At 35.3% G+C, this 17752-nt stretch overlaps 1 protein-coding gene across 5 annotated transcripts in view; it reads left to right on the forward strand.

The window, feature by feature from the left end:
- ANO3 (anoctamin 3) overlaps window positions 1-13364 on the forward strand; it is a 436850-nt gene extending 423486 nt beyond the window's left edge. For all 5 annotated transcript variants that reach the window (XM_077114243.1, XM_077114244.1, XM_077114245.1 and 2 more), the window contains 3 exons: window positions 6606-6686; window positions 6839-6944; window positions 10172-13364. In XM_077114243.1, coding sequence (XP_076970358.1) covers window positions 6606-6686; window positions 6839-6944; window positions 10172-10354 — 370 coding nt within the window. In that variant the 3' untranslated portion in view covers window positions 10355-13364. The remainder of the gene's footprint in view (window positions 1-6605; window positions 6687-6838; window positions 6945-10171) is intronic.
- The last annotated feature ends 4388 nt before the right edge of the window (window positions 13365-17752 follow it).

Here is a 17752-nt window from a genome sequence, read left to right on the forward strand (position 1 = left end):
AACTGTAAAAGACAAAAGACCATGTATTTATAAAGTACTTTTGACTCAATAGTGAAAAACCAAAAAGTTTTTTTTTTCCTAATTCTAAATGATCAGGAAGTAGATTTTAAGAGTTTTGTTTTGTTTGGCAGCCCTCTTTCCTGGCAGCGTTATTTGCTTGTGTCTTTCCTGCCACCTGGTGGCAGGAGAAAATAAGAATTGCTGGGATCTGGTCTGTTTAATTTTTCAGGACCTGCCTTTCCTGTAGCTGGCACCTGACCTCTTCTTTATATTCAATGCCTAGAGCTGTAGAGTAATTTAAGGCAGAGATGTGGACTTTATGTGAAGTTGAAACGATAGTGTAAAAAAGGCACCCTGTTATTTAATTTTGACCGGGTCTGCTTAGCAGATAAGTTGGAGTGGATGTATTCAAATTGGAAAATTTCAGAGTAACATGGCAGAAGGACTGGGTGGCACTGGAGTGGCGGGTATTAGCGAGACAGTAATTGAAATGATAAATTATGGGTCTAGGTCAGACATGGCAGAGTGAAGGCAGTGCAGCATGCAGGTAAAATTCCAAGGCGTAGAATGAGATAGATGTGTATTTGAATCCGGTTTCTCACACTACTCGTCCCAGGGCAGTGCATTTCACCATGTGGTCTGCAGATCTCTAGAAGCCCCAGAGACCACCTGAGGGGCCCCACTAGGTCAAAACTATTTTCATAATCATACTAAGACATAATTTGCCTTTTTCCCTGTATTGAAATTTGCAAAATTTCTAGTGCCTCTGCAAGACTCAAGGCTATGGCACCAAATGGTATGAGTAATGATTATATTCTCACCTCCATATAATTCTTATAAAAAATAGAATGCCAGTTTTACTTCAGAATGCCCTTGATGAAGCAGTAAAAAGTATTACTTTTTTTTAAATCTCTACCCTTAAGTAAATATCCTTTGAGTATTCTGGGTGATAAAATGTGAAGTATGTACAAAGCACTTCTGCACGTCTGGTTGTCTCAGAGTAAAGCACTTGCGTGATTGTTTGATTTGCAAACATAAGAAGCTATTTGGTTTTTTATGTGAAATAACAACCCAGATAAACTATGATTATTCTGACTTGGCAGACAAGCTTTTTTAAAATGCAAACAATCTATCTGTCATTTTAAGGAAAATAACAGTATTTGTTGTTGAAGATAAAGTTCAAACTTTGAAGTAAAAATTAGAATTGTGGAGAACTTCTGTCTGCTACCATGGTGATATTAACAAATGTGAGTTTTTGGTATTCTGTAGTAAAAATATGCCGATATTTGGAAGATCTACGTAACTCATGATACGTAGTTATGGGATGATATTTTCCAAATGACCCATAATTGATGTTACAAAATCATAATAAATAAAAAGTAATTCAAAGTGCAATATAGACCAAAGTACAAGGTAGATCAATTTCTTGGTTTGCCAGAGCTGTTGTAAATAAGTGCCACAGACCACTTGGCTTGAACAGAGATTTATTATCTCCCAGTTTTAGAGGCTAGCAGTCCAAATTCAAGGTTTTGTCGTGATGGTGCTTGCTCTGAAATCTGGAATATTCTAGTAGTAACTTGCAGCAACTCATACTCAACCTCTACAGTCGTTACATTGACTATGTCCTATTAGATTGTCCAAATTTCCTCTGCTTATAAGGACTCAAGTCATATTGAATTAACGCCCACCCAGATTGAGTTTGCCTTCTTCTTAACTAATGGGGTCTTTGAAGATCTTTTTTGCAAAAATGTTCACATCCACCAGACCTGGGGTAAGGACTTAAACATGTCTTTGTGGGGGCCATTATTCAATCCATAACATCAACGTAATGGTTTTAAAAAGTTTATTTATACGGTTGCAGATTCCACCTTGCAACTAAACTTTAAGCAACTACCATATGTCAAGCTCTGATGTTGTATTAAAGGAAAATATCCACAAGTATCTGAAATGCTATTAAAAGTCCTCCCATTGGAACATTTATCTATGCGAGGCTAGATTTTCTGCTTATTCTTCCACCATAACAATGTATTTCAACAGATTGAATGCAAGACAGATATTAGAGTCTAGTTGTTTTTTAATAAGCAGACATTAAAGAAATTTGCAGACATTTAAAGCACTATCATTCTTCTCACTATATTTTTTATTTTGGAAAATATAGCTATTTTAAAAAAACATATTAATATATAATGAGTTTAATGATTACTTAAAATAAAGTTAAATATCTTAATTTCCCAGTTTTAATTTCTAATATGTGAAATATTGATAGATGTACCCACATGGAGAAGTTCTTTGAGGCCATCAATAAGCTTTTAAAGTATAAAGGGATCCTGAGACCAAAAAGTTTGAGAAATATAGGGCTAGGGAATGTTACTTAGTCTATCTAAAGCTAAGTTCTTTAATATACATGATGGAGATAATAATACATATGTTTTAGTGCTATTGTAAAAATTGACCCTGACTCCAATAATTCTTTGACTTTATGTAGACCTCCAAACCATTGACCATATTAATGTTTCCTTGCTCTCCACTCTTTGAATGTCCTTTTTTCCATCTTTACACATCATATAAACCTTGATCAATCATTATAGCCACTTCCTTGGATACCCAGTATCCTTGCCCCCTTGCCTTGGTAAAACCACATCCTTAGTTTTTCTAACTCTTTGCCTGTTCTACAGTGCACCCATACAGCTGAATGTATATGAAGAAAAACAACCAGCTGCATTGACTACTTTTACTTTAAATTTTTATTGCACACCTCACAGAGACCTGGCAATAGTCCATTCACCCTTCCATTTTGAGTTTTTCACTCTTCTCTTCAATCCTCAAGCCTTCAATACCTCCTTCCTTATTTTCATTCTTAGTTGACGATCATGCTTCCTGGTTAACTAGGGCAACTGAAGCAATCAGAAAAGCACTTCCCCAGGTATTTGTTATCATATCTCCCTGTACCAGCATGCATACCTTTACAGTCTCCCTCCCTCTTGTTACTAGAAATGAAACTACCCATGTTCCTTTTGAAAGCAGTGTCCCTCCACCTGTGTCCTACCTCTGTTCCTCTTTCCCTACCTCAGAATGTCATTCTAGTAATTTCTCCTCTCTCCAACACTTGCAATTTTGCCTGTATTGTATTTTCACATTAACATTGAAAGATGCTCTTATTTTTCAAATTAAGATATAAAGCCCTCCCTTGTCCCCACTGCATGCCATAACTCCCCATGTTTCTGCTCTTATTTATAGCAAATTATTCAAAGCATTTCCTATTATTACTTCCTCTGATTCCTCTCCTCCTCTTCTCCATTACACCATCTCCACTAAGGCTTTTGCACTAATATTCCTCTGGACGTGACTTTCACATCATCAGATGCACTTGTCATTTCCAGTTCTCACATTCCTTGGCCTGAAACAGCATTTGACAGTTAATCCTTCCTTTCTTGCTATACTTTATTTGATTTCCAGAATGCCACAGTCTCTTGCTTTCCTACTACTCCACTAGCTATATCTTCTCAGTCACTTTTGTTAGTTCTCATTATCTCTCTGCTCCTTAACTTTTGGAGGTTCCCAAGGGTTCAATCCTTGGGCCTCTTCTCTTCTTTAATTATGTTCATTTTCTTGTTGATGTCATTCAGTTTCATGCTTCTCATTCCTGAACACCACACTTGTGTAATCCCCTTGTTTACTTAGCATCTTCTCTTTTATATCTAAAAGCTATCTCAAACTTACTATGTCCAAAATTAAACACCAGCTCTCCCCTCAACGCTTGTTCAACTTTCAGTCCTCCCCATTTCAGTTCATAGCAATTCCATATATCTAGCGGCTCAGTCCAAAATTCTTGGAATCATCCTTCAATACTTATTTCCCTCACACCCCGTATAATCAATTGGAAAACATGTTGGCTTTACTTAAAAATAGAAGCAGAATTCAATCTTTCCACCATTTCTACCGTTGCCACCTAGTGCACGCCAGTATCATCTCTCACCTAGATTTTTTGATAGTCTCATTTAAAATTTAAGCTAAATCTCATAATCCATCCACTCAACCATTGCACTAGCTCCTTACTTCACTCAAAGTAAAAGCTAAAATCTTCACTAAATCCATAATAAAGCAAGATCCTTCTCTGAACTCATCTCTTACTGCTCTCTTCCCTCCTTCACTTTGTGTCAGCCACCTTGCCCTCTCACTTATCCTGTATATCCCTTTTTTCCTATACACTGTGCCTCCTCTGCTTGTGAGTCTCTACCCACAGATATCCTCATGACTACCTCAATTAACTTCTAGTCTTAACTCAGATGTTTTCTTCTTATAAAGATTTGCCCTAACCACTGAATTTGAACCTTAACCTTATAATCTCAATTTTCCTTGGTTTTGTCCATTATGCTCTGAGATAGTCAGGATTCATATTATTTTCTTCAAGGATATCCAGTCGTTCCAGCACCATTTGTTGAAAAGATCGTTCTTTTTAACACTGAATTGCACCGTCATTTTTGTCATAAATCAGATGAATGTGTATTTGTGGCTACATTTTCAGGCCCTCTCTTCTGTTCCTTTGGTCAATTTATCTTTCTCTGTACCAGCACCACATTGTCTTAATTACTGTAACTTTCTAAGAGGTCATTATTTAGTGCTGTAATCCTCCAACATTTTTCTTCTTCGACATTGACTTTACAGTTTTAGATTATTTTCATTTGCATATAAATTTTAGATTCAGGTGTCAATTAATCATTAAAAAATACTAAGAGAATTGACATCTTAACGACATTGTTCCAACCCTTGAACATGGTACGTCACTGTGTTTAATTAGGTGTTCTTTGAATTCTCTAATGTTGTTTTGGGGTGGCTCCCAGTTTAGAGGCCCTATGCATCTTAGATTTATACTCAGATATTTAATATTTATGATATCACCATAAATGGAATTTATTTAAATTTCATTTTCCAGTTGTTTCCTGCTAGTATATAAAAATAGTTATTTTTGGTATATTGATTTAGTGTCCAGTGACTTGCTAAACCCACTTATGCATTCAAGGTTTGTTAATTATTTTAGGTTATCTATATACACAATTATGTTATATGAATAATGAGAGATTTACATATTTCTTCCTTATGTCAATTCCTGTTTTAACTATTTCTTCTACTTGCATGAAACATATTGAATAGAAATGTTGATAATAGATGTGCTTGCCTTGTTCCTGACTTCAGGAGGAAGTATTCAACAGTCAACATTTTACTGTTTGCTACAGACTTTACTGTAGCTATTCTTATCACAGTAATATCTTCATCATACTCCTAATTTCGGAGTGGTGTTTGTAATGGATGGACAGTACAATGGTGTCAAATATTTTTTTCTTGATCTATTAGTATGATTTTATTATTTTCTCCCTTTATTCTTTTAATCTAGTAAATTTCATTGATTGAATTTCATATCTTACAAAAAATCTTCCATTGCAGGAATTCGCTCCACTTGATCATGATGTTCACTTGTGACCTGTGGTGCTTTTAAACTTATTTTTCTCCTCCACACAGATTCAAAATCTTGAGGAAAACTGTCTTTGTGTTTGTAGCTGGCCCCCCAACCTCTGGTAGGACTCCTGGCAGGACTTTTTCTCTTAATTGCGGTGCCACTCTGTTAGACTTCCTTCTAACTTCACGTTCCCCTCCTATCCTGATCCCCGGCTTCCCAGATTGCGTCAGACATAGCAGATATCCCATGAGGAAAACACACAGGTATCTGGGGCTCCTCTAGTTTCCAGTCTGTCACCCCAGTCCCTTGCAGCCACCAGATGCTCCTTGGTTGCTCCTCCCTTAGTTGTCATCTAAATTTGACAAGCAAACACCCCCAGAAGAGGGGAAAAAAAATGCTTGCCTGTTTTCCTAAGAAAAACTTTCGTCTTCATGGAATTTTCATTGACCTACTCCTTGTTGTTTCTACATAGCTCCATATCTTTAAAAATGTGGTCTTTAAAAATTTGCTGTGGAAGCGTGGACCTCCTCTGACCTATTATAACCCACCTGGAGGAATGACTCCATTTTATTCTCAAAGCGCATATTAGCTTCTAACATTCTATAAATTATTATATTTGCTATGTTTATCTCCCTCCACTGGACTGTACGTTCCACATAGTCAGGGATTTGGGCTTGTTCTGTCCACTGTTGAATATCAAGCATCTAGAAAAATGTTTAACAAATAGTAGGTCCATGATAAATATATATTTAATGAGTTAATACTTGAAACATAAACCAAAAACATTCATCAATTGACTACTTAATTTCAATTAACCAAATAGTGTACTGTGAATGTGTACTAAAAAACATATATTAATGGCGTTTTAATGCATAGGAAGTGATAGCACATAGTAACTACTCAATAAATATAAATCAAATAAAATGGAAAGATGGGAGCTACTGTGAGAAATGTCCAGAGAGCTATCCATTTCGTTAATTTAGAAATCTAATGGAACTGACATAATGGAATAAGAAGGCATGGTTGCTAGGAGGTTTGTACTTAGATGAAAGGAATAATGACATTTACAAAATCTTGTAATTTGTAGTGAAAGAATTGCATTAGGAATTTATGACTCTCTGAATCATGTGACACTTTTCTTTTCTCCTAGTTGCTTAAAAGGATATGTCAACAATAGTCTGTCCTTCTTTGACATGAATGTGCTTCAGATGGGAAAACTGGGTTATTGCAGGTACTAATTTATAAGTTACAGTTATCTTTCCTGTTTGTTTAGCCATTCCAACTCATCCCGTATTAATGAACCCATTTATACTGTCACTTTGGATGTTTCAGGCCTTCATACATTGTCCTCTGCTCTTCACACTCTGGTTTTGTGGATTTCAGGTACCGAGACTACAGAAACCCCCCCTGGAGTTCCAAACCCTATGAGTTCACCTTACAGTACTGGCATATCCTCGCTGCCCGACTGGCCTTCATTATCGTGTTTGAGGTGAGTCACATGCTGAGAAGAAAATTACTATAGGTAAATGTTTTTCCACCTGACTGCCAATTGTCCTTGGAAGTGGCTTCCTCACTCACCTCCAAAAACGGACTTGGGTGGGTTCCCCAAAAATGGTTCAGATACGATGAAACCATCATAACAAATGCAGAAAAGCAAGAGCTGAATAATGAGAGAAGATAGGTTACTGAGTTCATTTGTACCGGAAACCTAGGGCAAAGAAAGCTACTATACATTTGAACTGAAAGCATAGTTTTGAGCCTCCTAGTAACCAAATTTGAAAAGGAAAATATGGGTTACCTGGTTTCCATCGTGTGATCAGAATGGAGAAATTCATATTCTGAACAATCAACTCTAATTATATTTGATCACATGTATTTTTGTTACCAACATTGAATGATTCAATAAATGATGCCTGAAAACATTTTTATTTAAAAAGTGCATAGATTTTGATTACCAGAGTCATGCAATAATATTAGATTGTAGTCTTGTGAAGACATTTGAGGGAAGATACAGTTTTATTGTTTTAATATATGAGTAGCTTGATACAATGAAGAACATAGCACTGAAATGTCTCTGAGGCACTGCTAAAGTGTATCAAAAGATGAATGCATCTGTTTCCTATGACCAAAATTATGGGAAAATAAAAAATAGCTATAACTAACACCTTGGAGAAAAGCCTTTAAAGGTGTCTATACTTCTCAGCTTCAGATTTTGTAGTGAAATATTATTCTTCTATAAAATAGAATGCCTACCTCTAAGGTCTCATCCAGCTGTGAAATTCTATTGTTTAATGTCTCTGTCAGCCTATAAAAATGTCTCATGATGAAATGACACTCTCTACTTTATTACAGATACCATAAGAGTTTAAGCCATATTTATGATTCAGGAAAGTATTTTTAGTGTGTATTTTTTTTTTAATATGTATACGTTTTTCCTCTTCATCTTCTTTTGTAACTTGAGTGACCATGTTGATCAAATGTCTCAGTTCAGAGGAAACTATCACTAAGAATCCGTGATTCTCTCTTTGTATTTCCTCTTCATTCCACATTCTTGCTTCCTTTTCTCACCCCTGCAAAAAGCACCCAATCTCTTTTTTCCCAGTATAAGACTTCTATATTTTTATTTGTATATATATATGTTTATGGAAAATATGTTTTACTGTTTTGAGTACAAAGTTTTAAATCATTTATTTCAGTGGTTTTGTGTAATAAAGCCCATTTTCTCTCTTACCAATTTCACTTTTTAAAAGCTCATTTGTATAGAGTCTAAAGGAAAATTATTTTTCCTTCTTATCCATGTAAGAAGATACTTTTGGTAATACTATTTATTAAATAATCCATTATTTCTCCTCTGGTTTTTAATTCCACTTTTGTAATATCCAAGTTCCTACACAGTCACATTTATACCTCTCACCTCTGATTCCATTGTCCATTTGTCTGTTCCTGGGTCAGTATCACACAATTTAAAGGCTTCGGCTTTTTGATATATCCTAATAACTAGTAAAATGAACCCTGTCCCACTCTGTTCGCTCCTAATTTTCAAAACTGCCTTAGACATTTGGAGATGGTAATCATTTTAGATTTTAGAACATAAATTTTAGAACTCATGTTTCTAGTCCCCAAATATCATGCAATGATTTTGGTTAGAATTTTATTTATAGAAATCATAGAGGAAAATTAGGCTTATTTACAAGTTTTTTGCTGTTTTTTTAATGACCTCTGGAATTATTCAGAGCAAATTATATCTTTGATAACATTTTAAAATATTCTCTTAAAGTAGCTTTTTCATTTCTTTTAAATTTAATTTTTTAAAGTATCTTCATTTTTTTTAAACTTAATTCTTTCAAATGTCAAAGATGCTTTCATTGCTATTATGAACACTATCTTGTCCTCCATTATATGATTTGTTTGATTTTTGCTGGAGTACTAGAATTCTACTGCCTTTTCTAAGTTGAGCATACTTCCTTATTCAAGTCTTTTACTGGTTCTAATATTTTGTTAAATCTGTTGGATTGTCTTTGCAATGGACAATACCATTTGCAAATAATGATAGTTTGATGTCTTACTTCCATGCTTTATGCCTCATCTCATTTGCTTGCCTTACTGTGCTGCTAGAAATTTCCGTATGACGTGGAACAGCAGCATTCTGAGAGAGACAGCTGCAAGTTCATTAGGTGAATGCATTCTTTTCCACAGATCATCCTAACCCTGCCAATAGCAGAATTTTTTGTTCTTTCTGAGAAATTGGAACATCTAAAATTCTTCTCCATAGGAAAACCAAAAGGATGCATTTATAATAGCAGGAAGTAGTACTTAAATAGTGCTGGCACTGTGCCAAGCACTCTATAAGCCCTTCTGGTGTATTTATGCTAATCCTCAGACCAACCTTTTAGAGTTACTATTATTATCACCAGTATAGAGTTGAGGAAACTGAGATACAGAAAAGGTATGTGATTTGCCAAAGAGTATACAGCTAATGAGTGTCACAGGCAGCCCCTCATTTAGCACGTGTACTTTTATCACCATTTGAGTTTATTCCTGCTTTTGTTTATATAATACTTTTTTTTTTTGCATAGGCAGGCCCTGGAAATTGAACCCGGGTCTCTGGCATGGCAGGCGAGAACTCTGCCTGCTGAGCCCCCGTGGCCCACCCTGTTTATATAATACTTTTTTGTCACTTAATGTTTGAATCCAAGCAATATATTTTTATCATAGAAAAGTCACATTATAAATGTAAACTGTTTTAAATACTTTGAAGTATTTAATAGAGTGGAAAGTCTTAAAAATGCATGTGCATCTCAGGCAAATTGTATTCTACATGGTTTGTGCTGTAGGTATTTTGAGCTGCTAAACATGGCATTTCCCTGAACAAGATCTTTCTCATCGGTGTACACCAATGCATGTTATAATATCATTACATAATAAATAAGGATTTTACAGATTTAAATTTAAGATTCATTCAGTATTTATGAAGTGATTTCAATTTGTGGAAGTGAAAAGAGAAACATTATTTTTTGTTTCTTTCTCATACTTATGTGCCAAAACGCAACAATAGTATTCCCAATATAATTTTTGAAAATACTAAATAGTCTAGGTGTAACATGCTGAGTTCTGATGCTTGATTTTAAGGAAAATTCAGCCTTATTCATGAGTTCTGGTTTATAATTAATGCTCCAAAATATTTGAAAGATGTATTTCCCCCTCTTTAATTTTCAGCACCTTGTTTTTGCAATCAAGTCTTTCATCGCATTCCTGATTCCAGACATACCAAAGGACCTAAATGACCGGATAAGACGGGAGAAGTACTTAGTCCAAGAAATGATGTATGAGGCTGAACTAGAACATTTGCAACAACAACGGAGGAAAAGCGGTCAACCTGTTCACTATGAATGGCCTTAGTGAATACCCGTTTCCCAATAGAGGTGGCACCTTTAGCAGGAAGCAATAATGGCAACTTCACATTCTAAGCAGGATCTAGTAGGAAGGCATACCTGGCAAACCATGTTTATAATATATTTATTGGAAATGCATCACAGCCATTTCTGGGATTTGGAATACCCAGTTTTCTAGGGAAGAAAAAGATGACTCATAATCTGAAAACTTGATGAGATTGACATTGCAGGAAGCCAAGATCGCATTCTCAGAACCAGCCCCAGGGAGTCATGTGTTTGGAGACCTCCACCTCCATCAGCTACAGTAATGGGAAAGGCGTGATGAGGTTTCCAGAGACAGTTCCATGTAAATGTTCACCACTCAGGCATGACTTAAAGCATCATGTGGTCTTCACTCACATACTAATCTCACTTCCAAATCTTCGATTGAGTTGAGAAGCTTACAAAAAGTGATTTCAATCAAGTAACTGCCTTTGCTGCCAGAATGCCGTGTCCCTTCAGCTTACAGGCTTGCAGGAATTGTCCTTGTCTCTTGCTGAGACTTTGAATCTGTGCCACAAAGGAATTTATGCTGCTTTTTTATCAACTATGCAGTTGAAGAGTTGCACACCACCTTTGTTATTCAAACCAAAAATCTAAGATCCCAAAAAAGAATACCATTCATTGAAATAAGATTCTATTTCATTGGCTACATCCAAATCATTTTTATCACTGGCAGAGCCAGTTGAACCACACATTTTTAAACAAAGTGCCAGTAAAATCACATACTTATAAAATATGAGTGGTTGTCCTCATATTTAGAATACAACTAACCCGTATTTTACTGTGGCATGCTGTTTTATTGTATGTTTAACTTTTCCTTCTGATTTTTTATAACTCTTACAAAACCTTAACTTGAAATTCTGTAAATATTTTGGTTTTTCTTATTCCTTTGCACCTTGACAGTATGTAATGCAAGCTACAGTATATGGAGTGCTGAGTTATACAGTATGCTATTGTGTCTTGTTTATCCAGGGAAAGAGAAGCCAGATGCTTTGCAATGCTTATGCTTTCCAACAATGTGCACTCTTGCTCATGAGCTAATGAAAACAATGCATGAGTATAGATTCATATTATTTGTAGAGAAATGTATTTTTTTTTATTTTAGTTTCTTCTCCACCACTGAAGGCAGTGTCCTGTTATTATTTCTTTGATAGATTGATTTGGTTCATTTTTGAAAACTTTCTAAAAACGAAATCAACTCAATTGTGAAAGGCATCATTTTGATTTGTTTTAGATGCAGAAAATTGGCAAAATCTATTCTGGTTTAGGCTCTTATTGCAGTGTCAACACTTTATCTATGAGTGTGACTGTTCATAGGCTGATGGATACAGTATGATAGGGTATTCAACTAAAGTAAGTCAAGCAGAGGCATAAACTACGGGGACAGGATGAGAAGAAAAGAGAGTTGAAGTAGGAGAACATATGGTAGAAATCAAGACACATGTCCTTATAAAACTAATACCATTTTCCCTACCCTGGAGGAGCAGGAGTGGGCATGTCGTGTTACATAGACACAGGATCACACACACACATTCACACGCACACACACACACACAAGACAAATGATTATTTTGTCCAATTAAGCAAAGCACAGTAACTTCCAAAATATATTAACATCAGATTAAATGTAATGGAAATAAAGCTACTTTGTATAGCTGCTAGTTTTTTTCATACTAGAAAAAAATAGGTCTAGCATTGAAACTGTTTCGTTGATTTTTCTTTCTTTCCATCCAGGGAAAAGCTCATAGGTCATAGTTTTATGTTTGTTTGTTTGTTTGTTTGTTTGTTTTTATCAAAAATATTCCATTTCCTACTTGCCTCCTGATTCTGAACAAAGTGAAGGACCTCAGTCTAAATTTTCCTCACATGCCCTTGCCATACGTGACTCTTCCTTTACAAATTCCAGAGATTCTTGTTCTGCCACATGTCTTTTTAGAAAGCAACTAATTCCACTAACTCCACAAAGGAGTTTTCAATGCCTCCATTTCCGTAGCATCTGCATTTCCTTTTTGTTGTTGTTAATGAAATGTTTGCACTTGACTGTGTATAAATACCCTCTATGTCTATTGATGACACAGATGAATCTGACATTTAAGTCTCTTCCACATTAGGGGCACCAGACTAAGAAATTTGTCCACGGAGAGAAAGATTAGTGAAAGCCAAGCCGTGTCCTTGAGAGTTCTTCTTTCTGAATTATTTTTATATCGCCCCTTCAGGGTTTATAATCACATTGATTGCCTACCTGAGATAAAATATGACAAGAGAAAGCTATTTTTAATAAAAAATTTATAAAACTTTGATTTAGAAAATCCCTTCTCTTATTTTTAAGCAGATGTGAAGACTAGAGAAAAACAATGAAAAATTAACTGAAATTTTCATTTTGTGAAGCAATGCAGAATATTGAAGATTTTTTTACTGTTAACAGTAAAATATTGGTAACCCCTCGCAGTTTGTTAATTTTGGTTCACTCTACTTTAGTTGAGAGAACTGTTTTATATCATGGTTTTCACGTGAATACAAATGATTTCTCAAAGATTTATAGCACACACTATTCTCAGGAATTCTGTATGACAGGAATGCTGCTTATATATTTTCATATTCTAAAGTATTGTCTTTTCAAGAAAATCACTAATAGATATGCATGCAGACTGCAATTTGACAAAGTGTTCAAATCCGAAGAGCTTTTGCAGTCCAGTGTATGGGAAATTGCTCTAGTCATCGCTGAAGTGGTTTGTAATCGCCTGAAGCGTGTGCACGCACTTTTAGATACAACGCTGCTGCTGAGAGACTGACTGCATGATGAAACACAACTTTTCAATGCTGCACATTCTTCCAAATCGTCTCAGTGACTCTTCGCACAATTTAACGTACAATGGAATGGAAATGAACCTTTTTCACTCAATAAAAAAGCATTTGATATGGCACTTTTCATATAATTTGCATGTTAAATTTAATCCTGCTTGTTTTTTAAGTAATAAGTTGGGGTTTGTGAGTGTGTATGGGGTAGGGGAGGGCATGGTGGGGAGAAGCCTCATTCTTTAGCTGTATGAAGCAATAGTTGCTTATTTTTGCAAGTCCCTACCCACCTCTTAAAAAGCTTTTAAAACTGTGCGCCTTCTAATATGATTTTGTTTATCTTCAGTGCCTTTGCACATTGAAATACAGATGGGGTATCACATTGATCCTAATAATGTTTTGTGCTAGAAACAGATGGGAGAGAAAGCTGGAAGAGTTCATGTGAGGATAATAATGTTTCTGTCACACAGAGATACTTCCTTTTCTTTCACATGGTTGTGGCCCTGTCGATCACCCTCAGAATCTCAAATTTTAACACACCAAGAAAGGTGGACATGTTGGGGCACCAGAGATAATTGTCGACCTGAGGCTATCAAATTGCCCACTTTTTATTGACTTAAATGGTCAACATTGAAAATCCATGTGCCTGAGGAGTTGCTTAATGGATATGACTTGGGATTGTTGAGTGTGTCAGTTGGGAGCTGGTAGACATAGGTCCAGGGTGTGAGTGTGCTTATGTGTGTGTGTGTGTGTGCTTGCACATGCATCCCAAGACATACTTCTTGGTGTAAGAACCAGTGAGCACTTACTCTCTGTGAGATATGATCAACTCTATCCCATTATGACCTTTAGATATTTCCTCTCCATTTTCTTCCAACCCATAGTATTATAATGTATTCTGGGTGTAATTCTAGGTTTTATCCAAATTAGTTAGTACCTAATTGTGTTCCTAGTACTGTAAGTAGCTCAGCCTAGAACCTTTTAGGAAATGCTTGAAAAATCCAGAATCTGGTGGAATGGCAAAGATCCCCCCCACGGGGCATTTCTGTTCAAAATGAAATATGCCAAAGTTACATAGTCCAAAGGGAAGATTTATTGGACTTCATCTTGAATCACTGATCATCATAGGTTTCTACTAGCTAGGATTCATTTATCCATAGTGGTGACAAGTTACCTTCAATTGAATTGCTATTGGGTTCATCTGAAAAAATACACCCATTACCACATTTGTTGATTTTCTTTATAGAGAACAGGAATGTTGTACCCACTGCATCCTAGCTATGTCCACATTCAGGCATCTTTTCAAGAAAGTCAAATGATATAGCATTCACAATGTGACTGTGTGATTGTGAAAACCTTGTGTCTGATGCTCCTTTTACCTACCTTGTCAACAGACGAGTAGAACATATGGAATAAAAATAAATAATAGGGGGAACAAATGTAAAAATAAATTTAGTTTCAAATGCTAGTGATCAGTGAAAGGGAGGGGTAAGGGGTATGGTATGTATAATTTTTTTTTTCTGCTTTTGTTTTATTTCTTTTTCTGAATAGACGCAAATGTTCCAAGAAATGATCATGATGATGAATATACAACTATGTGATGATATTGTGAATTACTGATTATATATGTAGAACGGAATAATCAAAATAGGAATGTTTGCATTTATTTGGTGTTTTTTTAATATTTAAAATATTAAAAAAAGTTCTACAGTAGATGAATAAAAGTAACGTTTGAAGAAATAAAAAAAAAAGAAAGTAAAATGAAAGCACACTGGGTGGATAGAGAAAACACTAGCATTTGGGACCACATCCTATGTTTCATGCCATCAAAGAGGCACCTCCAGGAGAAGCCTATAAGGCCAACCTTCCTGCTTTGTGACTTGACCAAAGTGTGCTTCTGCACACTTCTCCCTGGAGAAAGCTTCGTGTCCCACACTCAGCTGGCCGGACATGGGAGTCTTGATTACTCTAGACAGTCGGCTATGTGCCTGCTGCTTTACATCTTTCCCTACAAAGGAAGGGGATTTTACAGCATTGGCTTCCTCAGAATACTTACATCCGTCTTAGTTCTCATTCTCTCTGTGGAAAAACCATTATCTCTGTTCTCTTGGTTTTTTGGCAAGCAAACTTCCGAAATTACTAGTTGAGGAACAAAACTTAATGGAATCTGTTCAGACATTCCGCACATGAATAGTTGTCTTGTGAGGGGCTGGGCGCATGTGGTATGCAAACTGCAGACAGGAATCTGCCTCAATAACCTCACTAATTTTTGTCAATGATTTTTTTCTGACAAACAGATAAACTCTTTGGGCCAGACTGAATATTCCCTATCACAAATAGTATGAGCAAACTTTACCTAGTGGTTTTGACCCAATCTACTTTTAATGCCTTTCTGTAAATGGGAAGATGATTGAATGGTCTGAAAAAATCTGACAGCAGAAAACTTGTGGATGCAAAGTGTTGGAGTTGGAGTTGTGGGGGTCAACTTAAGAGATTTCCTTCTGATGCACCCATGCCCTGCCTTCTTTCTGACATGGATGAAACCGAGGTTTATTTATTTATTTATTATTTTCCTTCTCTGTGTTAAGATTTATGAATCTTGTGCTTACTAGCTTGAATTTCAGTGACAACTCTGAGCAGAAAAACAAACCCATTTTCAATATAGAAGATAAAAATGCACTAAAATAGTTGCATTCTCATCTTTTCATTGAAATGTGTGTCTGTTGACCTCCATAATGTACTTTTCAAGTAGGAAATAATTTATTAGAGTTCTATAATTGAAGAGGGAATTTGTGGATGAAAAGAGACAATTGCTCAAACCTTTTCTTTCTCAAAAGAAAAAAAATGACATCGCAGCCATATATTAGCCTGATGTTTATGACTATTGATTTTTTATCTTTTCACTATGCAATTCCTCTGCAAATCTTAAAAAATATGTTATGCCTTATTAATCACTGAATCTTCCACCCAAACTCAGAAATTTTTAACCCAGTAAGTAACATTGCTCTGTTAAGCTAGATGGAATCATTTTCTAAGAAGATGTCTTTAATTCAGGTCAAAGTTCTTGAAAGTAATCATTACAAACTAATAAAGGTAGATAAGCCCTTATAATGTACTTCAAATCATCCAATAAATAACATTGCTTGATTTCTTAGTTTTCTAAAAATTCAGTTTGACTATATGAAATTATGACAAATAAGCAATTAAGAAAATGCACATTTATTTTCTTAAATGGCAGTTATGTTAGGACATTAAACCATCACACTAAAAGAAATTATTATCAGCCCTTAAATATGTCAAAAGAAAATTTTGTTGACTGGGAACTGTATGTTCTGAACACCTGTGGACATGCTTACTTTAACAAATTAAAAAACAGACGAACTGTTGCTGCTGAAAATTCTTGAGGACAAATAAATTCAAGTCCACAAAAGATATCAGCATTATATATCTGCTTGGTTTTTAGAAATCTATTGTATTAAGTATAAGAGCCTCCTGGTGTTTACTTCTGTGTGTGTATATGTATATGTTTCCCAAGCCCTGGGTAGAACAAATATTGCAGTCATTATCCAAAATATTGAAAAAGAAGTTCTGTTGTACAATATGGCAAATGTTGTTTTGACATGTAGACCTGCCTTAATTATTAGCTTTATATAAGTGATTTTAGGTTAGAGAACTATTTCATATTCCACTTCTAAATTTGTTGAGACTATTTCCATTGATCATTTGAAATGCACTTCAGTTGGACCTTTTTTTTAAGAAATATTTAAAATAATTACATATCCATATTCGTCCTCCTAGGTATTTTTCCCAAAATTGACTAATCATATAAACAGTATTAAATTTAAAGGCATTCCAGGGCTCTAAGATGAAAAAGCTCATAAAATTTTGAAAATACCAAACCATGTTAAATTTCCTGTTGCCATATGGAAATATCATTATCAACTAACATTTACTTCTAAAGGGTAACACTATTCTTCTAGTGTGTGATAAGAGTCTACTGAGAGACAATTTGATACACTGACTTCCAGGTAAAAGGCATAGGTGATTAAGAAGCTAAATATTTATAAACATAACCCTTAGTCTTCTGAAAATAGCTAGTATTTCAAGCACCAAAAGTGCAGTCTTGGAAAAGTAAGCATATGAATGTTTAGCATCCCTGTGGGTATTTGTGAGCCTAGATTGATATATTGCACAGCCAATGCTCAGGAGTTGAGGTAGGGGAGAAATAATAGCATTAAGTTCTAAGAATTACAAATAAAAATAGCCCATTAGGTGATATATTGTCAGTTATGAATTACAGTTGGCTAATTTAGAATTTTTTATCCATTTAATATGTGTCATTGGTAACATCAGCTAAATTTTAGTTGTTTAAAAAAAAGATTATACTTCAAGGTTCTGAATCTTGCACAGTAGAGGTTTACTCTACATTAAAGCTAGATACTTTAGAATATCGAGATTGAGAACATGAGATTCCTAAATACACACATACATATATGTATAATTTCTGTAATATTTTAAAATAATTTCTAGGAGAACAATTAAAAGAAAGATGCCTCTACATTTTCTC

The sequence above is a fragment of the Tamandua tetradactyla genome, chromosome 8 (assembly GCF_023851605.1).
Source record: "Tamandua tetradactyla isolate mTamTet1 chromosome 8, mTamTet1.pri, whole genome shotgun sequence".
NCBI lineage: Eukaryota > Metazoa > Chordata > Mammalia > Pilosa > Myrmecophagidae > Tamandua > Tamandua tetradactyla.